Consider the following 26912-nt stretch of genomic DNA (forward strand, 5'->3'; position numbering starts at 1 on the left):
CAGACCCTATGTTCCCTCAGCCCTATGTTCCCTCAATCCGATAAGTGTAATAAATGTAATAGTGTAACTAGACAATTCGCAATTTAAAAAGATTGCAGAGTGTGGTTGCCGCAGTGGCTTACATATACCCCTCCCACTAATATTGCCAGCCTATTACAATTTCAAGTCACACCTTAGATCATGTGTAATTGGGAGGGGATTTAACCCCCAAAATTCATGTTTTTGCGACAAACGGTTACATTTTAGAACTTGGTTGATTGAACCACCCCGGACATGTGATTCAAATGTGGGATGGATTGTACATTCCGTTTGTGATTTATGGCATTTTTTGTGACATAGGCCCCTTCTACTAACTTCGGAAGACGATTACGGCCGAACGATACGCACTACCTTCATTCTATTCTGGTTTTCAATCTTTGTACGTGTGGCCTTAAGAGGCATGTGGGGGTGAGAGAGTGAAAGGGCGGGGGACCTAAAACACTTTCAGAGTAGCCTGGGCACCATTTCATTTCGGTATGAGCCGGATGATATGCCTACGTCACGTTGTATGCAGCTTCCCAAACAGGATGTACCCAAAATAATCCCCCCTCCCCCGCGATCAAAATGTTAGTTCCCCCCCGACTTTACTCGCCAGTTGCCATTGTGCCGCAATCTCTAAAAAGCACTCACATTTATATTTATTTTGTATTTTAAAATTCAACGAAACTAAAGTACGCCGCATCAGAAGCATATTAATTGGTAGGAACTAACATTTTGATCGCGGGGGAGGGGGAATTATTTTGGGTACATCCTGTTTGGGAAGCTGCCTACAACGTGACGTAGGCATATCATCCGGCCCCGGACTTTTGGAACAGAGACCAGGCTTTCCTCCGAGGCGGTGGAAAGCCTGGTGATGCGAGGTTACTTTCAGAGAGGTAACATCACAGAGGGCCAGTCAGAGAACAGTATCAATACCCAGTGGAGTTCCACTGAGCTGGGCTGAATGTCTGCGTTATGTCCAAGACGGAGGTTGCGTGTTTGCACATGCGTCCACGTGCGTGTGATAGACAGTGGCGTAAAGAAACTACGTACATGGACTCAAGTACTGTACTTAAGTACAATTTTGAGGTATTTGTGTTTTACATGAGTATTTCCAAGGTACTAGTTACTTTGGTAGATATGTTATTACAAAACATACATTAACCACTTCAGCCCTATATACATTTTGGCCATTTGAAAGCAGCCAATCTGCCAATAGTACATTTTGATACCAATACATTCGTACTTTTACTCAGACTTAAAACATGTCAGTACTTTTACCCACCACTCACTGGTGCGTGTGTTTGTATGTGCGCACGCGTGCGTGCGTGCGTGCGAGAGAGACGGGGAGAGAGAGAGAGAGAGGATTATGTGTGCATGTGTTAAGAGGATGTAGGTGAGGTTCTGTCTAAATGTTTCTGTTTTCTCTCGTCTCCCGGTGTGGAGGAGCCACGGCTTGGAGCGACAGAAGGTAAAATAAACAGAGCAGCAGACTGACTTCCCCCGGAACGGAACACAGGCCCAATCCCCACAAGAACCCTGGGAATGCCTGCTACCGCTCTCACCACATCCTGGAAAACGCTCCGTCGACCGAACCCATACTATATATCCACAGGACTATGGCAAGAGAGAAAGAGTGTTTTTGGGGTGGAGAGAGGGAGCAACGGCAAGGTGAGAGAGGCGGACAATTATCCATGGCTTCATTTGTCACGGTACGAAGACATTACTAGGTGTCTGTCACAAATCAATTCTACCAGCGGTTTTCAAAGTTGGGTCCGGGGAACTCTTCATCAGTCTGTCCTGATTTTAAACAAAAATCGTTAAACCAAAGGATATGTTCATGTTCTTGTCTCTTATTATGATTTCTGTCCTGTAATGTCTATCGTTTTGCAATGTATTGTGTCTGTGTCTTGTCTGTATCTTGAATCGGTGATGTCATGGACACAAATCAAATTTCAGTACAAAGCTGACAATAAAAGACCATATCGTAACTCAGAGTTTACAAATGGAACCAGATTTTACAAAAAGAAGTGTGGGTCCCAGAGATAGAAATGTGGGGGTTCATAGCCTATTGCATGTCAAACTGGGGGTCCTTGAAATTAAAATGGTTGAGAATCACTGCTAGAGCCGTAACAATCTTCTCTTACGGGGGGTCCGCAGGCTTGTAAGTCTCAATGTGGGGGTCCTTGACTTGAGAACCACTGAGTTATACAGTACGTTACAACAGTCTTCCTTACCTGATATTCGAATCTTGAACTTCCCGCTCTGGCCAAAGCCGCCCTCGATGACACCGGCCTCGCCCGTCGACAACGTGACCTTCAACCCAACGAACAGCTGCATGTTGGTCTCTTTCTTGAACAGGCTTCGACCAATGGCGGTGTAATCGTCAGTCACCTGAACGTAAAATGGAAGATATCTGTTTTTGTTAAACCTCATGAACTGTGCACACGTAAACACGGAAAACCCCCATTAATGCAAGCAATACAAGAAAATATGCGAGGGGTTCATCTCATTACAACAACAGTTCAAGGTTCCTTCAGCATAGAGGGCTCAGTGTGCGTCTATATGAGATTCACGTTCTATCCTCTAATCTCTCTAGACTCTGTGGGTCTCCATGCTTCCACCGTGTCTGCTGAGGAGGATGACTTGACCTGACTAACCCCTACCATCATCATCCGTCTGTCTGTCTCACTCTCTTCAATGACCATCCTTCCTTCCAAAGGTTTGCGGTGCTCATTTGTGTTGTCCTCTTATCTCCTCATCGCCAAGTTGCACTCACCTGCGCGCCACTGATCTGATAAAGGGAGGGCACCGCTCTGTCTGCGGCTCACGCATTCTTTCTCTACCTTTCTTAAGCCCATCGCACACCGTCTGCGACCGTCTGCGGCGCGTTGCTGCGCGGCGCCGCCTGGAAAATAGAACTGTGTTCTATCGGCGCGCCGGGCGGCGCGGCGCGGCGGACGGAGCCGGTGTGCGATAGGTTCATTGAAAATAATGGAGGCGGTTGTGTCCGGCGCGCAGCGCCGCGCGGCGGACACAGCCGGTGTGTGGTGGGCTTTACTTTCTTACCTAACCCCCCCCCCCCATTCAGTCATGTGTACATGTGGCCCTGGCATCCGTCGAGTGTGACGGATGGACTGATAAAACGCGGTCGGTCGGGTGTGTGCGTGTCTGACAGACTCCGTGAGGTATGATGATGACTGGACGGTGCATCATCACACAGACCGTATCTCAACTATGTCACATATGTGCCCTCTCTCTCTCTCCAGAGACACGAGGAGTTCAAAGTGTGACTTCCTCTCAAGCTGGCAAGTGGAACGAGACCGATGTTACGACATCACATGACCCGCGTCTGACCTCTGGCACGCGCGGTTCAACTCCGGCATCGTTAGCCCTGCATAATCTGTGCCATTTGGCTGATTTCGGATTATGCCTCCGGGGTATGGGGTTTTCCGAACAATGCAAGTTGTAACACAATTCAAAATAGAGCCATACGGTCATTTCTTGGAGTTCATAAGCTCACGCCTATCTTGGCTATTAGCGGCGATATGGGAAGGATGCCCGCAGACACAAAGGGGAGATGTTGAGGCTTTGGAATAGACTTGTTAATATGTCCGATGACAGACTGACCAAAAAGATTTTTAACTGGGACATTTCTAATGGTTACCCCTGGGCAAATGAAGTAAAGTCTTTGTTCTTTAAGAATAATTCATAATTTATTTATTTAAATAGACTACGCTGTAATATTCATGAAATACAGAACTGTATGTTCCTTGGGTATAAGGAGAGTTGGGCTGTTGAATTATGGTATAAACCAAAACTAAGAACATATCGTCTTATTAAAAATAATTATGGCCCTGATCCTTATGTTACACAAAATATATCCAAAAGTCAGAGATCTTTTTGTGCACAGCTGCATTCTGGGACCTTACCATTAGCTTTAGAAACGGGTAGATTCATTGGTACTCCTAAGACATAAGACGTAAAATGACAACCATCTGTGCTGACTTTTTCTGGTTGGAGGACTATGAAAAACTGGAATTTTGTTTTAGGAAAGGTACTTTTGCTTTGGCAGACCTTTTATGCAGGGCGTGGGAAATAAGGCAGAATGTTTTGTTTGTGTAAAAGAAAAAAGGGAATAACAACAAAACAAACCTGTTTCTTGTACACAATGCAATAATTGAAGCAATGATATGGTGTGTCCTGTAAGTCCATGTGGGCTGCCGGGCGCCCACATGGAAAGAAATCTACCTATCTATCTATACCCATGCTTCCTGCATTGTTCATGAGGCAGGGTGCCACATACTGTACGTGTGTGTGTGTGTGTGTGTGTGTGTGTGTGTGTGTGTGTGTGCTCAGTCAGAGAGGCACGCTCTGCTGCCACCGGCGATGACAAACATCCTAACAATTAAACATGGAGACTGAGAGAGAGTGCAAGAAGTGGGTGAACAACACTGTAAGAAAAGCTCGTCTTTTGATGGGAATATTCCCTATTATATCATTGTATCGTTCCCAATTCCCCCCGATAGCCGAGGAGGGGCCTATGAGTACAGGGATTTTCCCCGTAATTTGCGGACATGCGCACATTGGTGTAAAAAAAGCCTGAAGTCGGCCATTAAAGAATCTCTCCGCCCGCACTTTTAGAAATAGGACAGGTCAGGCTGCTGCTGCATGTGTGTTACCTTTGGACTGGAACCTCCTCGCTTCTTTTGGTAAAAAGTTTGGTTGGTACGTTAATTACATTAGTTAATTTATGACATTTATTTATTTATCTCTTGTGTGTAACTTGAACTTCTTTCTGGCCCCAGTTGGCAAGTGCCCAGTTTTCCCGCGTCAAAAGTTGGACACAAGTGTTTTATTTAAAAAAAAAATATGGGTTCAGATTATATTTAGCATTTATTATATTTTCGGGTTTGTCGCGTCCGTTCATGAATGACCATATTTACTTCTGCTTATGCGCTAGCTTAATTTCCTCCCCCCCCCCATAGCTTAGTTGTTGCACTGGTTAGCTCTTTTAGCTACGACCGGAGCTATTGTAACCTCAATTCGCGCTAGCAAGGAGTCTCTACACCCAGACTTGGCTTACCAACAGAGGTATAACTATTTGATTATATTTAGATACCTTATATTGTGTGTGTGTGTGTGTGTGTGTGTGTGTGTGTGTGTGTGTGTGTGTGTGTGTGTTTTAATGGCATAGAAGGCTGTGGTTTAGCTAGGCTAGGCCGCTAGCCAAGACAACAGCATCACCCCTCGATGCTAGCTGTTGGTTAGCTCTTTTCGTGGTGTTCACATTAGGATAAACGTAGCAGCTATACGTTGCCTGCCCGTTCAATTTTCTATGGGCTAAAGCTTGTATTATATTTGCAGGTGTGTGACTGTGTGTGTGTGTGTGTGTCCGTGCTATAATGCACATTTAATGGGTTAGACGTTAGAACGTGTCCGGTGGTGGTTGCATCATTCATCATCATCATACTGCTACATCATACTGCGTCATACTGCTCATTGTCTGCACCAATCGCTCTCACTTTTCACACAGGCATTGACCATAATAATATGGAGATCTTAACTAAACCCTTTTCCCAATTTAACAAATTATGAATTAATAATGAATTTATTAGTGAATTAAATTGCGAAAACCACCCAGGGTGCAGTACCTCCCGCTGGCCACAACGTAGATATATATTATATTATTCAATAGCCTTGCTGCTCATGTTACACAAGTAGTGTAGTGTAGTGTCTGTACAAATAAATAATACTGTAAATACTGTACAACAAGTGCTAATTAAATGTTTGCAGCAGAATATACAGTACTAGAGTAGTTCCCTTTTTATTATTTTTTCCCAAGGGATTTTGTAGCTATTTGGGTCAAATTTTGCTTTTGAAGATAAGGGAATTGAAATAACTACTGGTTCTGTCTGCTGGCAGATGGGGTCACCTCTGATTATTTTCTGATTTTGTCTCATCTTTCACCTCAACATGTTGGCTTGTAATATTTGTGGTTTTAACTGTGTATCTTCGGCAGATTACCTGAAACACTGCAGATCACACAGGAATATGAATAATGTGTTTTTTTCATGTGGCCATAAGGACTGTAGACGGAGGTTCTCCAGTTACAAAAGCTTTTCTGTTCATATGTCACGAACACATCCAGATACAAAGAGCAGACAAACATGGAACCGTAATGTGTCAGTACAGTTGAAGTGTTAATTTAATTTCTGCAGAATATGGAGAGCTTAAAAGTCTTCTCTCTCACTTGGGTAGTCACGTATCTGAGGGTCTGACTGTAACGTGTCCCTTTGATGGATGTTCCACAACGTGTCATAAAAAGTCTTCTTTTTCATCTCATATTTCGAGGTATCATAGAGGGTGGGATGTTACCAAGATCGCTCCTGTTCATTTATGTGAAGTTGCAGACCATGTATTGCCAGGAGAAGGATCAAATGTTGTACAGGCTGAAGTAATTGTTGACGATGCAGAACACGTTGACAATTTGGATGATCAAGTGAAAGACGGCTACACAGAGAGTTTAGCTCAGTTTTTCTTAGGATTGCAGGCAAAGTATTTAGTTCCAGCCTCCACAATTACTGAGATAGCAAGTGAGATGAAAACATTAAACGCTATTCATCAGGAATATACTATGGATGTGTTAGCGCGTGAGCTTGAACAGTATGACGTTCCAAGAGCGACATTCACATGTCTTGGAAATAGTGTATATGAGCAGAGCCCTATTCACAAGGCATTGCATGAAGATGGTCCTTTAACTACACACCACAGAAGGCTGCAATATTACAAGACCCACTATAATTATGTTGAGCCTCTTCAAGTCAGTCTTGGGTACAAAGAGGGGCAGCAGAGGCACTACCATTACATTCCTATTTTGGAAAGCCTCGGAGCAATTCTGAAACAGCAAGGTGCAGCTCAATTCAATAATTATCCTCATGTGGAACTGGAAGATGATATCCTCTGTGATGTTACTGATGGGTGGGCCTTTAAATCAAATGCCATGTTTTCAACAGACACAGACACTTTAAAGGTCCTCTTATTCCAGGATGCGTTTGAGGTAGCCAATCCACTTGGATCTGCCAAGACAAAGCACAAAGTATTAGCTGTCTACTATACCTTGGCCAATTTCCCTCCATGTCAGCGGTCAACTATTGATCAAATACAGTTGGCACTACTCTGCCTAGAGAAAGACATTAAATATTTTGGAGTCAATGAGATTTTCAGTAAGCTTGTGTCAGACTTGTCTAAGCTGGAGGAAAACGGCATACCATTTAATGGACAGATGTATAAAGGTACTGTAGCATGCATACTGGGAGATAATCTGGGCTCCCACATGATTGGAGGTTTTACAGAAAATTTCAGCTCTGCTGAATATTTCTGTAGATACTGTCTAGCGACAAGAGATGAATTCCGGTCTAACCCTCTCACAGTTTTCACTCATAGAAATCCGGCTAATTATAATGAGACAGTGCAGTTTCTGGAAAGTCACCCTGAGGTCCCAATGCATCACGGTATTAAAGGTGACAGTGTTTTCAACAAACTGTCTAACTTTCACGTATGTCAGCCAGGATTGCCACCCTGTCTTGCACATGATCTGTTTGAAGGTGTGGTTGACTTTGATTTAGCTATGTGTTTGCAAGTCTTAATCAAAAAAGAAAAGTGGTTCAGTTATGAGGTCCTTAATAATCGACTCAAATCATTTCCTGGTGAAAGCAAAAACAAGCCATATGCTATTAGCATTACAGGAAAAAAGCTTGGTGGCCAGGCAGCCCAAAACAGGTGGCTTTTGAGATTCTTGCCTATTTTACTGCATGACAGAATTAAAGATGCCGGCAATGCACTATGGGGCATGGTGCTTCTTCTGAGGGAGCTAGTTGAATATGTCTGTGCACCTCGCCTTACAGAGCCACAGATTGCTTATATGAAGGGGCAGATCCAACAATATGTTGAAATGAGGAAAGAGTTATTCCCACTAGTAAGACTTAGACCGAAGCATCACTATCTGCTTCACTATGCTGACTTGAGTTTACATTTTGGCCCACTCATACATACTTGGACCATGCGTTTCGAATCTAAGCATTCATATTTTAAAAGGTGTATTAGGTCATCTAAAAACTTCAAAAATGTAACCAAGTCACTTGCTGATAGACATCAGTTGTTTCAGGCTTATCAGGCTTGTGGTAGTTTATTTAGCCCTCAGGTTCAACTTTCAGAGTCCACCAAGTTCTATCCTGAGCTCTATGATCAAAGCATAAGAACAGCAGTTGACAAATTCGGAATTAACTCAAGTAACGCAGTTGTCACAGAGAAGGTCCAGGTTAAAGGCACGTCATATGAAAATGGTATGCTTGTTGTGCTGAGATATACTAAAGGACAACTACAGTTGGGACACATAGCGAGCATTATTATAAAAAATGAAACCACTGTCCTACTTTTGCTACGGGGGAAAACGGCCAGCTGGGTTCCTGAGCTTGGAGTCTATGAAGTTGATGAAAATGATTCTGATTTGTTCATCTGTGAAAATCTGGAAAAACTTACAGAATATTATCCACTTTTTTCATACCAGAGAGGCGAGAGGTTGCTCATTCCTCTGAAACACATGCCAGCATGGACCCTGTAAAGCAGTTGGTTAAGAACGCCATACCGGCACTTTGTAGTGATAAATTGGATGCAGTCCTAGCCAGATTAGAGGAATTAGGAGTTGCATCTGTGGATGACCTCATCGATGTGCAAGCCTCGGACCTTGAGAACACTCTGTCTGTCATTCAGTGCAGAAGACTCGTCCGCGCTTTCCAAGCTGGTAAGTTTTTCTCCAGCACACATTAGTACGCAAGTTACAAAATTGATGTCTGTATAATCTAGTATTTTGCAAACTTTAATTTAAGAACCGCATACGGTGTCCAAATGAAACCAAATGGATTCCATTTGTACACATTCAGAGTTGCGGGTCCATTTGGTTCCATATGTACACTGATTTACAGACCTGCATGTAAGGTCATTTGGTTCCATATTATGTAGGCCTACAGTTACAGACCTGTAAGGGTCCATTTGGTTCCATGTGTACACTCTCGGAGTACAAATGGACCCTTACAGGTCTGTATATTTAAAGGGTCCATTTGGTTCTATTTGTACACAAATGGCAAATTCACACTTTGTTGGCTTGTGACACATTCTGGGTTATGTGTTCTTAATTTAATGCAAATCTCAATTTCCGATCTGGGGATCACTATTGGTCCAAATTAACCTTTTTTGCCTTTAACTCTGACCCTTAGACCTTTAACTCATTTAGACCTGAGCACACGTCTCTGTCACTGTATAGCTTTTAACCATTATTTTAAACTTTAGGTTTTGGGAAAATAGCAGATCTACAAGCTCATAGCACGGCCCTGAGTGCGGCGCTGCGAGCTTGTAGATCTGCTATTTTCACGTTTTTATTTGATTCTTGGGGTGTCCCTGGAACAACTCATTTTCAGATAGGGGTCCACGGTCAAATACAGATAGTTCTGTGGGTCCTTAACATGAAACGGTTTGAGCACCACTGATATGTTTTTCAGAAAACTGTCAGGATTTGGAAGACATTTTGTAGAATCTGGGCTCAGGTCTTAATTGGTTATGGACCCATTTGTGCCCCTGGTGTTCCCCAACCGGACTCTGAGAACCAGCATATTAATGGTAACATTGATGAGGTGGTTTTGTTATCCATAGATTCACAAGCTTCAACACCCTTCACAAGCCCTGGCCCAACATCTGTACCTCTGCCACAGAGAGACCTGCCGGTCCTGCCCCCAACACCACCTGAGACGACACCAGCAGGCTCCCCATCCTGTCAGACATATTCTGTGCCATGGCACAAAATGCCCTCCACGATCATGGAGTCCTTCACTTCAAAGAAATGGGTACCGACGAAGAAAAGACATGACATGATTCGGTTGCTTGTGGATGATGTCGTCTGTACACATCATGGACAGAGACCTAGTAGATCGCAGCTGCGTGATGTCGCCCAGCAGATGATTGATAAATATCCTCTCTCCTTCCAAGAGACGGAGCCATTTGGAAATAAGCCGTTTGCGTCAGACGGTTGTTCAGTTCTCTTTCAACAGCTAGAAAACAGAGTTGAAAATATGAAGAGAGATCCAACCTCCGGGATGAGGCCAGCCGAGGGTGACACTCCAAGAAGGAAAAGGTCCAGATATTCTGATCGTTATGGATGTGTGGAGTGGCAGCCTGCTGTTGAGGGACCAGAGTGTAGAGCAGCACTGCAGTCTAAACAAGAGGAATTGAAAAGTGCCTTCAGAACCCATGATCACCACCAGGTAAGACTAGACTGCAACCATCCATTATTTAATTGCTGATTATTGTTTAACTATGGATTACCTTTTGGTTAATGGGAGTAATTTATAAAGTTCACAATGGGGAAACATGACCTTATAGATCGGAGGTGTGTGTGTGTGTGTGTGTGTGTGTGTTTGTGTGTAAAACAATCTATTGGATTTCTTCTATTTTTAGGAGTCATCTGTTAGAAAATTGATGACTGAAACGTATCCCATCCAGCGTGAAGCCATAAACGATGGAACATGTGTCATGGTGAGGGTCTGTTTATGATGATAAATATTGTATCGTGATACGATATTCACAGATATCGTATATGTTTGCAATACCTTCATTTATACGTGATACTGCTAGAAAATAATATTGTGATATTGTATTTTTCCATATCGCCCACCCCTATGTCAAGGTCATGAAGGAAGAGTGGCCATTCTTATTTGAAGCTGCTCACCTGTTTGAACACGCATCTCAACTCCTTGGCTTTCCGGTACTGAACAAGCTGGCAGAGGAACTTTCCGGCAAAGAATCGGGCATCAACAACTTCCTTGACTCCAAAGGTAAATTACCCCCCACCCCACCCCTGTTTCCCCAATATACATGTATTGCTACTAGTGTTGAATATGTATTTTCTATTGTATGTCATCCTATTCACTAATATCTTTACTTATGTGGTAGTCTCGCGTTGCCAAACTGTTGCCTCTCGCAACTTCCAAATGCTTCCATCATACAGTCGGAGGCCACGGAAGTTCTATCATGATTAAAATATAAAGCGGAAGTGGAGCCTCCTCCCCACTTCCGTTTTGTCTTTACAGTTACACTTTTGAGCACCACAGATATAGAAACATTCTGTATAATTGGTATGAACTGTTAATAAAGTATTCAATCAATCATAGGGTTGAAGCTGGGTGATGGTCCAGTGGAGCTGATCAAAGGCATTGCGAGATACTTAAAGGAAAACCCTGATCGCCTCTTCTTCCAAAATGAGGTAAGTGTTATGATTGTAAACCCCAGGAAATTATCTCAACATAATTATATTGTAATGTGTGAATCATAGAAAATATTGAGAATCCCTGTAACATTTCTATGTTTCCTCTGACTCGGACACTGTTTGTGTACATTGGAAACATAAAATCATCAAATGCATGCGTGTATCTTGATTTCATCTTATTTTTCTCCTCAGGACACCAACGATGTTGATCTCAGCAACCTCCCATGTACCCCATGCATCCTACTCAGAGGTTAGTAGTTATCCCAGCAAGCTTGGTATATATGCTCCATTTGTTTTTAGTGTTCCTGCTATGACAATTTGTTGTGATGAAAAGGTATATGCAGATTAGGGGCAACATCTTTAAATTACGGTATGTACAAGTCTGAGAAACAAAATGTTGAATACTGTTTCAAAGTATTTTTTTGCTTGTTCTTACCAAAAACTACTAATTACCAGAAATCACAGCAATTCTATTTTTATTTTGTGTGTGGGTGATTTCTTAAATTAATTTATTTTTTTGTGATCTGTTTAAGGTGACCAGCAATTCAATATGGCTGTGGATCAGGTCATTGTAAATGACCACATCACTTCCCCTGTTGCGGCCCTCGCATATGCTTTCTCCCTGTTCTATGTCTGCAATATTGAGTACCCGAAGGAGATGGCTTTGACGCTGGAGTTCGTTCAAAGGTAAGCAACACATGGTTTTGTAATGTTTATATCTGGGCCGAGGAAACCATGCAAGGCACCATCCCGCTCATCAATTGAGAGCAATTGGGGGTTAATCAGAGTCTTACTCAAGGACACTTTGACACTAACTCTGGGGGAGCCCACGGGATCGAACTGGGAACCTCGCCGTTCCCATCCAGCTGCTCTACTAACCACTCTACCCCTGACCCAATGTCCAAATTAAACAAATTGCCCTTCATTACCAGTACATTTTTTACATAAAGATCTATCCTCTGTTACTCTTTACTTCAGTTTCATCTATTTTATGTGTAGCTAAGATTTCTTCTCTTTCCTTAGAGTTTTCTTCGGAATCAATCCAGACAGAGGGTCCAAGGCAGAACAGCAGGGGAAAAAACGGCACATTCCGGCAAGACTGGGAAAGTTTGTGTCTCAACTGAAGGATTTCCAATGGAGGTTGGAATGAGGGTTTTGGACTGTACACACACACACACCCCCCTACCTTACCTCCTGTCTGACAAAGGACACTTAGTCTGACAGAGCAATGTTTTGTGATGCAAGACTGTCAAAGTTTGTGACTCAATGAAGGACTTCGTATGGACCATGAGGTTTTTGGACTGCGTGTACGCACACGCACAACCACACACACTACCTCTTGTCTGTCAGACTGCCAGTCTGTAACAATGTTTTTGAACATTCTCAAGGTGAGAATGCAACAGCATTGCTGTTTATTTAGTTTTGAAATGGAAATGTGTATGGCACTAAGGGGGCATAGGGGTGAAGTACCTGCCCCCCAAAACAGAACTTAACTATCTATCTCAGAATGTTTGATGTTTGAGTATTCTAAAGGTGAGAAATGCCTATTTTGTTGCACTAGATTGCTGTATTGATGTGTTTTATTGTGTTTTGAAATCATTGGAGGGTGATATTTGTTACTGCATCTTCTCCTACAGGCTGGGGCAACACCTATCAGTGGGGAATGATGAGTGGGAGGTGTAGGACGCTTTCTACATCCTCCTGGAGGGGACTCCTCATTCCCCACTGACAAGTGAGTCCGTAGTTTGAAAGCAGTGGCAAATGACGTGTATTTTATTGTGTTTTGAAATAATTGGAGGGTGACATTTGTCCCTGCATCTTCTCCTACAGGCTGGGGCAACACCTGTCAGTGGGGAATGATGAGTGGGAGGTGTAGGACGCTTTCTACATCCTCCTGGAGGGGACTCCTCATTCCCCACTGACAAGTGAGTCCGTAGTTTGAAAGCAGTGGCAAATGACGTGTATTTTATTGTGTTTTGAAATAATTGGAGGGTGACATTTGTCCCTGCATCTTCTCCTACAGGCTGGGGCAACACCTGTCAGTGGGGAATGATGAGTGGGAGGTGTAGGACGCTTTCTACATCCTCCTGGAGGGGACTCCTCATTCCCCACTGACAAGTGAGTCCGTAGTTTGAAAGCAGTGGCAAATGACTTGTATTTTATTGTTTTTTGAAATAATTGGAGGGTGACATTTGTCACTGCATCTTCTCCAGGCTGGGGCAACACCTGTCAGTGGGGAATGATGAGTGGGAGGTGTAGGACGCTTTCTACATTCTCCTGGAGGGGACTCCTCATTCCCCACTGACGGGTGAGTCAGTAGTTTGAAAGCAGTGGCAAAGGACATGTATTTTATTGTGTTTCAAAGTCATTTTTCAGAAAGCTCTTAAAATGTTTATGGCACTTAGGTGGCACAGAGGTTAAGTACCTGTCCAACTGTAGTTCAAATCCCCCATGTTCGGGGGGAGGGAGGGAGGTTGGGTTGGGAGGGTGATATTTGTCACGGCATCTTCTCCTACAGGCTGGGGCAACACCTGTCAATGGGGAATGATGAGTGGGAGGTGTAGGACGCTTTCTACATCCACCTGGAGGGGACTCCTCATTCCCCACTGACGGGTGAGTCAGTAGTTTGAAAGCAGTGGCAAACGATCCCTGTAAAAGTTTTAAAAGAAATGTGTTGCAGTTGAAATGTATATTTTTATTATAGGGAAATGTCTATAAAAGTTGTGTTTCTATGATGGAAATGTAATGGAACTATATGGTACTAAAGCACATTACCCGCCCAGGACCTCAAGCGAAAGAGTATTTTATAGTGTTTATGGGGAATGTTTACAAAAATAATTGCAAAATTATTTTGCAATTATGTTAATTGCACAATGTTAATTGCACTGTTCACTGAAAAGAGAACGAATACAAATAAACATGTTTTATTTGTATATTTGTGGTTTAATCAGATTGATGTCCGTAAATTGTACAAAGAATATCCTATGTAAATCTACTTAATTTTCTATTTTCGGATTAACATAAGTGTCTTTACAGACTAAGACTAAGTCCCTTAAAAGTACAGAATTGTCTGTAGAAAGACCAGACTAAGTTGCATAACAGTACAGAATTGTCCATAAAAAGACCAGACTAAGTTCCATAACAGTACAGTATTGTCCGTAAAAAGACCAGACTAAGTTCCATAACAGTACAGTATTGTCCGTAAAAAGACCAGACTAAGTTCCATAACAGTACAGAATTGTCCGTAAAAAGACCAGACTAAGGTCCATAACAGTACAGTATTGTCCGTAAAAAGACCAGACTAAGTTCCGTAACAGTACAGAATTGTCCGTAAAAAGACCAGACTAAGTTCCATAACAGTACAGAATTGTCCGTAAAAAGACCAGACTAAGTTCCATAACAGTACAGAATTGTCCGTAAAAAGACCAGACTAAGTATTGTAAAAGTACAGAATTTTCCTGAAATATCCGTAAAAGGAACTGACTAAATACTGTAAAAATACAGAATTTTCCGTTTTAGGATGACTGAAGTGTCCGTAAAAGGAACAGACTTAGTCCTGTGAAAGTACGGAATTATCCGTTATAGGGATGACAGAAGTGTCCGTAGATTAACGGTACAATGCATTGGCAGCAAATTACCGGAGCATTTCGCCGTTTTCTAACGGATATTTGATGCGATGGTTCTCACCCCAATAAATCACTTTTTCATCCCCTGTTATTTTATAGCACCTTTTGTCATATTAATGGTATATGAAAAATATGTAAATCTTTCACCCTAATATGCAGTATGTCACGAGGAAAACTGGGGAGAATATGTGTTTCCATTAGGACACATTGAAAATAACTTTTATACTTGGCATTTAACCCCATAAACCCCCAGCATCTCTATTCTGGGGGGACATTCACCAAAAATAGCTCTACTCGTGTCGCGTGTTGTGAGCTGCTATTTTTGATGAAGAGACTTGGTGTACTGTAAGTCTGTTTTAGCCTACCATGTGTAAAAGGTAAGTGGTTAAACTGAAGTGACATTGATAAATTCCAACTATTATTATTGCTATTATGACGGGCTTACTGCCCACAGGAAGAGCGACAGATGGAAAGATAGAGGACAGGTCTGAAGAACAGATAAACAGACAAACAGACAACACGGTAGTGTAAAACTCACCCGTTCCACCTGGCCCTCCTTGTGCTTGGTCTTGTAGATGCGCAGGCCGCGGCTGGGCCGTCTCAACGTAGGCCTTGTCCTCGAAGCCCTCCAGGAGACGTCCCTGGAAGGCCAGCCGGGCACGTGTTGGCATGGACGTCCGTGTCCAGCTTGGAGCTAATCACCAGGCAGAGCGAGGGACAGGCGAGCGCCCACTGTTCGGGGTCGGGCCTTGCCGTCCCGTCCTCTCCCTGACCCCCCGTGACGTAGTCCTCCTGGTGGACGTACTCCCGCTCAAAGGTGAAGGGCGTGTCCAAGGGGTGAGGCTGGGCGTTCGAGGACTCCAGGCCGCCTGCGGGCGGCGGCAAGCCGAAGAAGCTCAGCCTGGCCATGACGGTCTCATGGCCCACGGTGACGTGGAACTTGGCCCGCGCGGAGAGGGACCCTCGGTAATATCCCATCTTCCTCACAGAGATGAGCACCGCGTGGAGCGTCCGCAGCGAGCCTGGGCTGCACACCACGCCGCGCTCCAGCAGCGTGGGGTCAAACTGGGTCACACACACGCCCACACGGTCGCCCTGCATGGCGCCTGACACAGGCTTCCGGAACATCTGCACCGACTTCACCTTCTTGGTCACCTGATGATGTCAGAGGGGACATAAAGGACAGTGATGTCATGTCAGGGGACATGAAGGACAGTGATGTCATGTCAGGGGATATGAAGGACAGTGATGTCATGTCAGGGGACATAAAGGACAGTGATGTCATGTCAGGGGACATGAAGGACAGTGATGTCAGAGGGGATTTTCTGTTCAATAAAGCGTTGTAACCCCTGTTACAGAGCAAACACGCTGTAGAAGTGATTACGGAATCACTGCTGTAATCCGTAATCACTGATTATACATCTATATATAAACTTTGGAACAATACAATTCTTCTTATATAATCTAACATATAATTAAGGAAAGGAAAATGTCTGTCTGAAACACTGTCGCTGCTCCTCACTCGCTGCACCAATCGCTCTGAATTTCCACACAGGCATTGACCATTTCATTATGGCGGTCTTAACAAGGCCCTTTTTTGAGGGCTGTAAACACAAACATTGTGTATTTGTGTAAACACAAACATTGTGTATTTGTGTAAACACAAACTTTGTGTATTTGTGTAAACACAAACATTGAAGAAAGAAGCGAGGACGCAAATTGGACACAAATTGTGATTGGCCAGAATGAGATGAAGTATGATGATAAGAGTGCTTATCACATAAGAGTACTTCACACCGGTGTGATTTTCCAATTTAACAATAGGTGGTGCTATAACAGCCCACTTTACCTTTTGCCCTACAACTCTTGAACCGTAAATCTTAAAATCAAAATCCGGATGACGCATCTCCCCATATAGGCCACGCCCATTTGCGTCTAGAAAGATTTCCCACCAATTTTCTTCAAAACACTTTTTGCTTTTCTACCTTTTGTCCAAATCTCACAAAAAACGGTACAAATCTCTGGACCTATCCGGTTAAAACACCACAGGCAGACTTTTAATAGTCTGTATTGTTCGGCCGTAATCGGCTTCCGAAATTAGTGGGACTGTGGGACAAAAAAATGCTACAAATCACAAACATAATGTCCTAATCACATGTCGAGGGTGGTTTAATCAACAGAGAGCCAAAAGTAATTCCATTTTCATCATAAGGGGCGCCGCAAATGCGAAACATTCAAACATTTGTTGCAAAAACATGCTTTTTGGGGGATAAATCCCTTCAAATTACTTACACATGATCACAGGGGTGACTTGATATTGTAATTGGTTAGCAGAATCAGCCTATATTTCCGAAGGCGTCTGTGCGATAGAGGCAGTCTTTCCTGTACTACTTGCCCGAAGGGCAAGTGCCTCTGAGACCAGACTGATTACACCTCAAAATACATACAATACATCAACAATATGATCTATTAAATCACATTACCCATGCACACTGTACATCATTTGGTGTGCATATATTCAAACAGGTAAGGACTAGTATTTACAACACAGTCAACTTCACAAAATTGTGGATCTTGCTAAAAACCTAAATATAAATAACAATAATCATGCATTACCAAAACTTAGAAAAGCCTAAATCTACTTCAAGCAACCAGCCTGGACCCTGGATTGCAGGCTACAACAAACCTGCTGTAAGTCACACACAGTTATAAGAACTTGAGTAAGTACGCCTGCAGATTGAGATACATTACAGAACTTTAGAGACATTGAAGTGTAGTAAGACTGTGGTAAGACTGTAGTAAAATAGAATAGAGTAGAAATCATAGTAAACTGGGAACAGTTTAAACATTTAAACACATATACCAAGAGTAATGGTGGTATAGTAGCAGTAGCAGAGTAGCAGAGAGTAGCAGAGTAGCATAACAAAGGAAGGCATAACAAAGGAAAGTACCGGGGGAGGGGTGTTAGGTGTGAAGCCAGGTGAACGAGGCAAGCTAGGTGTGAACCTGAACAATGGCAACCATGACAACAGAATCCTTAGCTACACCACACATTCCTACGGCACCAATTCCAATTGAATACCCAACCACATTAAAGTCCAAAACAGCAAAAGATAATTACAAGACTGAACTCCTGGCAAACAACATAGAGACACTTTATGCAGACTGTGACACAAAGAAGGTTGTAACAAACCTAATCTTTTTCACAAATAGACCTCAGGCATGGATTGAAGCCACACAAGAGCACTACACAGAGATAAAAAAGGCACCGCTGACCGAGGGATGTAGTCTTAAATTGCACTCAGAGGAAGGTCACACCACTGTAAGCATTTTCAACTCTGGAAAAGTAACAATCCAGGGGAATAGAATACCCATAGAGAAGGACTTCACTAAAATCAGGGAGATGGCAAAAGGAAAGCTCACTCCAAGCATAGACACAACACATCCAAACACAGTAGAGACCCCACCCCCACCAATCAGTGCCACAAAAGGTCACACCATAGAGCCAAACCTGTTTAGCGAGTTGGCCGACAAATTCTATAAATTAGAATATAAGCAAGTACAGATGGAGCAACAGTTATTGGAGCACAGGCAAGAACAGACTCCCAGAGACAGGGCCACAAAGGAACAGGAAGAGAGTGAGCTTAAAGTAAAGGTGGAACAGCTACAAGACAGTGAGCTGAATATCAGACAGGAGTTTAAACAGCTAGGGGAGCATATGGAAAAGGAGATAAGACAGCTAAGGGAAAGACAGGAAAGACAGGAAAAGGAAATAGCAGATACTAGGGAACGTATGAGAACAGACACAGAGAAGCTAAGGAGAACGACAGAAAGTGAAATAGGACTACTCAGGAGAGAGATAGAAAGGCTTGAAAGGGAGGCAAGACAGCAGGGACGGTTAGAAGTAGCACATAGCAGCGTTGACCAACCAACGGTAAGCCAAGTGACCGTTCAAGAAGAAGACTCACCCCATCCAACGGTACCTCTAAGCCAAGTGATCGTTCAAGAAGAAGACCCACCCCAACCCACCCCCACTGCTACATCCCAACCCACCCTCACTGCTACACCTCCGGAAAACCGTCAGCTACAAAACCCAGAAATTGTACTCCTGACTGACTCAAATGGGAAATACATAGATGCAAGAAAGCTCTTCCCAAAGCACAGAGTTGAACACATCAGATGTCGAAACACAGCACGTGCAATGGAGCTGCTGACCAGGGACCGACTGGGCTCCCCCAGCCACATAATAATCCACACCGGCACAAACGACATATGGGACCTGGAAAACTACCAGATGGTCACATCTACCAAGGGAATGATAGAGAAAGCCACCTCAACATTTCCCAACGCAGAAGTAGTCATCTCGGCACTGCTACACAGAGGAGACACAGACTACAACTACATCGACGCAATCAACGCACAGACTTCCAAAATCTGTGCAAGGAAGCATAAGGTCCACTTCGCAGAACACCCAACCCTGCACAAGGGAAGCCTACACGACGCGGTACACATCCGCAAGGCTGAAATCCCAGCTTTTGCAAAGAGTCTGAAGGACACCGCACTCGACCGCGACTATCCTACAGACGCAACGTCCTACAAACGCAACCAACGTGGACAACATCCTACACCCAGACGACAACGCACTGCATACACAGGACATTCTACTAGACATCACCCCTATCCACCAGGCAGACCCTCTCCTAGACACCCCTCTGCTCCAACCAGACCTCATACCACACTCCAGGGCAGCCCATCCACACCCCTGATGCCCACCCCCACCGCTCCACCCAGACCTCACGACATACACAGCTCACCCATACCACTGATGACCATCCCATACACCCTGGCATCAGTCGCACCACCGCCCTCTCTCCCCCTCCCTCGCCAACCATACACATACGCACAGGCGATGACCAGAGCCATCCCCAGCACACACAGCATCGAGCAGATGTTCATGGATTTCTACACAGCATGGGCCCAGGGCAGAACCCCTGGAATGTAACAACAATGTGAACAATGGAGTACAAATCACTCACTGTATCATCCTGGAATATACAAGGTTTGAGGTCAACTGCCCTTGGCATCAAGAGCAGAACCCCAGACTTTGTCAAAGAGATTGCAAACATAGACATCATTATTCTACAAGAGACATGGCACAGAGGGGACGGCCCCACTGGCTGTCCTACTGGCTACAGAGAACTTGTGGTACCATCTACAAAGCTGGCAGGAGTCACCCAGGGAAGGGACTCTGGAGGTATGCTAATATGGTACAAAGCTGAACTAATCCACTCCATTAAGCTAGTCAAAACTGGAACTTCTTCCATCTGGCTAGAAATAAACAAGGAATTTACCACAACCGAAAAGAATGTCTACCTGTGTGCCACCTACATCCCCCCAATTGAATCCCCTTACTTTACGGAGGACTTTTTCCCCACATTAGAAGAGGATATCAGCCGTTTCCAGGCACAAGGTCACATTGTAGTTTGTGGAGACCTAAATGCCAGAACAGGACATGGGCCTGACACCCTCAACACACAGGGAAACAATCACTTACCAGGAGGGGAAAACATCAGCTCCCCAACATGTCCCCCGAGATTCAACCACGACAAAACAACAAACAAACACGGGTCACAACTACTACAGCTCTGTCGCTCACTGGGTCTGTACATCGTTAACGGTAGACTCCGAGGGGACTCATTCGGTAGATATACATGCAGCTCATCCCTGGGAAACAGCACGGTAGATTACTTTATCACTGACATGAACCTGGCATCTTTCAGAGCTTTCACAGTCAGCCCGCAAACACCCTTGTCAGACCACAACAGAACCACAGCCTATCTAAACAGATCAACACACAGACACAAAGAACAAACGCCAAACAAACTACACAATATAAGAAAACGCTACAAATGGAAGGAACATAGCGCAGAAGCCTTCCAAAATGCTATTAGACAAAAACAAGTCCAATCACAACTGGACCAGTTCCTAGAAAAAACCTTTGAAGAAAACAGTGAAAGTGTAAACAGGGCAGTAGAAGGCCTCAATTATATATTCGAACTTACAGCCTCACTAGCAAACCTAAAAGTATCAAACAAGAAAGCCAGAAAAAATGTTGAGAATGACAAATGGTACGATAATGACTGCAAGAATCTCAGGAAAAAATTAAGGAAACTATCAAACCAAAAACTCAGAGACCCAGACAACCACAACACACGTCTCCAATATGGGGAAACACTGAAACAATACAAGAACACAGTAAGAGAAAAAAGAGATCAACACGTTAGAAACCAACTGCAAGACATTGAGGATTCCATACAGACAAACAGCTTCTGGGAAAACTGGAACAGACTTAATAAGCTAAAACAGGACGAATTACCCATCCAAAATGGAGATGTATGGGTAAATCATTTTTCTAGCCTCTTCGGCCCAATCGAGAAGAACAAAGAACAAAAACCAATAAAAGATAAACTACAAAACCTAGAGTCAGCCATAAAAGACTACCAGAATCCACTAGATTCCCAAATCAACCTAAAAGAACTACAAGACAAAATAAAAACACGTAAAACCAAGAAGGCCTGTGGGGCAGACGGAATTCTAAATGAAATGATAAAATTCACCGACCTCAAATTCCAACTGGCCATATTAAAACTCCTAAATATCGTGCTCAGTTCTGGGATTTTCCCCAGCACATGGAATCAAGGGCTGATAACGCCACTCCACAAAACTGGAGACAAATACGACCCAAATAACTACCGCGGGATTTGTGTAAACAGCAACCTCGGAAAAATCCTCTGCATGATCCTCAACCACAGAATTCTAAATTTCCTCACAGAAAGCAACGTCCTGAGCAAATCACAAATTGGCTTTCTACCAAAATATCGCACAACAGACCACATTTACACTCTCAACACCCTAATTGACAACCAAATAAACAAAAACAAAAGCAAATTATTCTCCTGCTTTGTCGACTTCAAAAAAGCATTCGATTCAATTTGGCATGAGGGTCTGATGTACAAACTGTTGGAAAGTGGCATTGGGGGAAAAACCTATGACATCATAAAATCAATGTACACCAACAACAAATGCGCAGTTAGAATAGGCGAAATGCACACAGACTTTTTTCCCCAGAGCCGTGGTGTTAGACAGGGATGCAGCCTGAGTCCAACACTCTTCAACATATATATCAACGAATTAGCAAAAACGTTAGAACAGTCTACAGCGCCAGGCATCCCCTTGGCAAACACAGAAATCAAATGCTTACTTTACGCAGATGACCTGCTGCTGCTGTCCCCAACCAAGGAAGGACTACAGCAGCAACTTGATCTCCTACACAAATTCTCCCAGACATGGGCCCTGACAGTGAACCTAACCAAGACTATCATGATATTTCAAAAAAGGCCCAGCCGCCAAAACCACCAATTTTTCCTAAATACAATCCCACTAGAACAAACTAAAAACTATACCTACCTTGGCCTAAACATCAGCAGCACAGGGAACTACAACCAAGCTGTAAAGGACCTGAGAGACAAGGCAAGAAGGGCATTCTATGCCATCAAAATAGACATCCCAATTAAAACCTGGCTTAAAATACTGGACTCGGTGATAGAACCAATTTCCCTCTATGGTTGCGAGATCTGGGGACCATTAGCAAACCATGACCTGGAAAAATGGGATAAACACCAAACCGAGACCCTACACACAGAATTCTGCAAATCCATTCTCCGTACCCAGCGAAAAACACCAAATAATGCATGCAGGGCAGAATTAGGACGATACCCACTCATAATCAAAATAAAAAAGAGAGCACTTAAGTTCTACAACCACCTAAAAGAAAGCGACCTAGATGCACTCCATAACAAGGCACTCACACACAGTGAAACTCTAGAGAGATGCCCCCTCAGCCAGCTGGCCCTGGAACTCCGGGCACAAACACAAACAGAGCCACGAGATAGAAAACCCATTGGACTAAACCAAATTATAAAACAGCAAAGGGAAAACTATCTGACACATTGGAAAGAAGCAACACAAAAGCAGAGTAAACTAGAATACTATCTGGCCCTAAACAGAGAATACACAGTGGCAGAATACCTGAGCACCGTGACCGACCCAAAACAAAGAAAAATCTTAACTAGGTACAGACTCAGTGAGCACAGTCTCGCGATCGAGAAAGGCCGTCATAGGCAGACCTGTATCCCGAGAGAAGACAGACTATGCACCCACTGCACACTAAACGAAGTGGAAACCGAGCTACACTTCCTAACCATCTGTCCATTGTACCAAGACATCAGAGACACATACTTCCCACAGATTACAACCACACACGGAGATTTTGAAAACATGACCAATGACAAAAAACTCCCATATCTGCTGGGCGAAGTACAACAATGTGCAAACACAGCAGCAAGATTTGTGAGTTGCTGTGATAGGAGAAGGATATCAAATGGAACACAACCACCCTAAAGACTAATCATTGTGTATATTCCTGCACTATACCTGCATCGAGTTATCTTGGTACACAGAAGTTGATCTATTGAAGATTCTGACCTTCAAAGTACATAATTTTTGTTTTGATTGTATTGCTGTACTGTTGTTTTGTTCTTTCTGCTTTGGCAATGTAAACGTATGTTTTCTCATGCCAATAAAGCCCTTTGAATTGAATTGAATTGAATTGAATATATAGCTCTTTGCTGCCACCCAGTGGTCAATGTGATGGTCACACACAGGCCACACTGCAGGACAGCGTGACTGCTGCATTTGGTCTAAATTACCCAACCCTTACCCTGCCAATCAACCCCCAATCCCTTCATCCTGCCCTATATACTGACACATCCTCTAGACCTACTTTTATTTACCACCTCTCATTCCATTTCCCTTCTTCCAGTCAACTTCTGAACTTCCGACACGCTATGGTTTCTTCCGAAAAGGCTTCCCAAGTTCCCAGCACTGGGGGTTGCTGCTTGCTGCAAGTCAGCAGTGTCCATGATTCTCTATGTTCATCACAGCGCAGTGATTCCAAATGTTTTTAGGTCGAGACCCAAAAGAGAAATTAGACGTTTGCCCGGGACCCAAACTAGTGAAAATAGTAGTATCTACAAGCTCATCACCTGTTGATTTGCGCCACGTGAGCTTGTACATCTGGTATTTTCCGATTTTATTCAATTCATGAAATACTTTTGAATTTCTGGGGAATTGAATTGATGAAAAGTTGTGATTTTTTGAAATAAGATAATAAACAAACAAAAGGGAATATTTACTCGCAACCCACAGAAATCACTCCGTGACCCACATGTGGGGCCCCACCCACTGCTTGGGAAACGGTGTCATAGCGTACCTTGAGGGCAGGGATCTCCACGGTGTCGTTGACAGCCAGCGAGCCCTGCAGGATGGTTCCCGTCATCACCGTTCCCTGGCCACGGATGGAGAAGCAGTGCTCTACACTCTACAGTCATCAGCAAGGCACCCTTAGGGTCTCGCTGAGGAAGGTATGTCTGCCTCTTCAACAGCTGAGACGGACAGAAAAGTAGAAAGACGCATGCACGCCAGTGTTGCCAACTCTCCAGTAACGGAAGTAGCTAGTGGCTCCTCGAAAAGTAGCTAAAAGTCGCCAGGGGTGGGATATGCGCGCGCGTAGCGCGCGCCGCCCCTAGCGACTTTTTTGCGTCCCTAGCGACTTTTAGGCGCCCTATAGCAACGAAAATATGTAGCCAGCCCAGAAAAAAAAATTGTCATTTATGTGCACTTAATTTAAGTTAGTTTGTATCATCTCTTGATGATACGTGACAAAGTTGGATATCACCATGAAACTTCACATTAAACTGACATCAAACTGACATCAATACATCCCAATACATGTTGTTGCTGTGGCTGCTTGAGGAGCTGATTTGAAAGAGTACACTGCTGATGTGCCAAACTGCCTCAAAACAGTGTCAGGCAGCTTGTGCTGATAGCAAGCATCTCCAGACAGTCTGAACTCTGAAAGTTCGCTGCTCGTTTAAACTCATTGTAATATAAAAAAAACATACCTCAATTCAACTAACGTTTAGAACGCTATTTTGTTCCGATCCATACAAGAATTAGAAGATTAATACTTTATGCATCCGAGTGTGTATTTTATTTTTACTAGCAGACTAAACTGAGCTGCCAGTGCTTCCTCCTTTCTTGCTCTGTCGAGCTCGAGGGGCCATAGAGCGAGGGGCGCGTTCGGAAATACCGCACCGGAGCGCACTCGCCTAGGCAGAGCAAGAAAGGAGGTAGCACTGGTAGACAGTCTGTGCAGTGTGCACATAACCGAGCCGAGGAAGCCACTGGGGCTGCTGTGAGCCAGACGCGCCGACCACTTTTAGTTTTGCCAATTTAGAGAGAATTTGAGGCTGAGAAAAAAAAAAAATTGGATTTTATCTCTGGCGCATATCTGGCGCCTGTCAACACGATTTGTCCCCAATTCACCAGGGAAAAAAGCTAGATTTCTCGCCAGAAGCTTTTCACTAATTCAGTCGCTAGGGGGGTCTGGAAAGAAGCTAAATATGGCGACAAATCCGCTAAGTTGGCAACACTGATGCACGCACGCCCACACACTGTTATCCACTGTCCTCACAATGCAAGGTCATTTGTAACTGCAGGCGTGAAAAGACATTTGAGGCATGCACAAATATACAACCTGGTGCTAAATGCTAATTATAACCATATCTAGACAGCATTGAGTCAGCCTGTGCGTCCAGCGGCTCCATAAACACTGCCTGACTCCTATGGCCTCTAAATACTGCTCTCAACCTAGATGTCTAAGTCACACCACTGCTCTTCACACACCCAAGAAATAATTACTAACCACCACTGTTTTGAACAATATGTTTATTATATATTGTTTTTAGCTTACAATGACATACATAAGCTCCGACATACCTCTCCCTCCACCATCACCCCAACAGATTTGTAACATTATATTCAAGATTTGTAACATTCAAGAAGCTTGCAGTGTAGGCTGTAGGCTAGGGTAATGATCTCTGTTGCTGCACTACCTAAAGGTCAGTTGCCTGTCTGGGATATCTTAAGTTAAAGCTAAACTAGTTTTGTGTTTGTCAACGTAGCTTAAATAGTTGGTGTCAGTTCATTAAGGTGTGTACTCTAGGTTGATGAGACAACTATGCAATGGAAACATACCTGAGATTCAAAACAGATAATTAAGTACTGTTAAAGGAATGTTTCACTGTTCACTGTTTCACTGTGTTGTTGTGGAGCATTTACTATAACAAAGTAGATAGACTAGACCCCATGCAGTAGTGTCATTGCTGTAACTTGGTATCTGTAATGTGTTCTGTTGCTGCAGGGTGAACTACTGTATGGGTAGCATTATAGTATAATCGATGCCTTACAGCCCCCGGCCACCGGAAAGCATTTCTAATCAACATTTTATATCCAGTAATGAATTCAGATTGCAGACATTTCCACTGACTCACAATCCGAGGCTATGCGTTCTTTTGACCCATCTCGTTCAAGGCGCTTTGTACTTTGAAACCATGGTAACAATAGCGTGACAGTCCAGCACTTGGGTATTGTTGCCTAGATGATGAAATGTTTGGTTAACAGTAATTTCCAGAAAATATTTTCTGCACAGATAAGGCACAGACGTTTAACCACTTTTGTACTTTGCATGTCATGTGATGTGATGTCATGTTTGTGGAAATAGGCTAATTCCAACACAAAAATGTGTACGTTTTCACCTATAATGATCTGCTCAAAATAAGGTTAAAATAAGTGGTTAATATGTAGCCTAACTTAAAGCTCACAAAGTAAGCTTGCTGTAGGCACAGCTTGACAGGTAGGTCATTCCATTGTCCTCAAACAGTGATATGTAGTCAAGAACGTTTCTCCATGAATGACTTAGATAAATAATAAAGCAGGCGTTGTCATGTTCTTTTGTTAGATTGTATAGTGATTCTATACTAACATTGCAC

At 43.5% G+C, this 26912-nt stretch overlaps 1 protein-coding gene and 1 pseudogene across 2 annotated transcripts; one reads left to right on the forward strand and one right to left on the reverse strand.

Moving 5' to 3' along the window:
* Window positions 1-1768: 1768 nt before the first annotated feature.
* On the reverse strand, window positions 1769-25875 carry LOC308316839 (selenocysteine-specific elongation factor-like; annotated as a pseudogene). The gene is made up of 5 exons: window positions 25861-25875; window positions 24293-24464; window positions 15500-16116; window positions 2256-2412; window positions 1769-1818 (listed from the first exon to the last, which is right to left on the reverse strand). The product of its transcript is annotated as a selenocysteine-specific elongation factor-like (transcript).
* Window positions 7783-12495, forward strand: LOC308317532 (uncharacterized protein). The gene is made up of 8 exons (XM_080766614.1): window positions 7783-8821; window positions 9727-10334; window positions 10528-10605; window positions 10757-10904; window positions 11241-11332; window positions 11528-11585; window positions 11869-12022; window positions 12359-12495. The coding sequence occupies exons 1-8, from the start codon at window positions 8629-8631 to the stop codon at window positions 12483-12485; spliced, it is 1458 nt and encodes a 485-aa protein (XP_080622740.1). The 5' UTR covers window positions 7783-8628; the 3' UTR covers window positions 12486-12495.
* Window positions 25876-26912: the final 1037 nt, after the last annotated feature.

Source organism: Protomyctophum bolini (assembly GCF_963924005.1).
Source record: "Protomyctophum bolini genome assembly, chromosome: 6".
Taxonomy (NCBI): Eukaryota; Metazoa; Chordata; class Actinopteri; order Myctophiformes; family Myctophidae; genus Protomyctophum; species Protomyctophum bolini.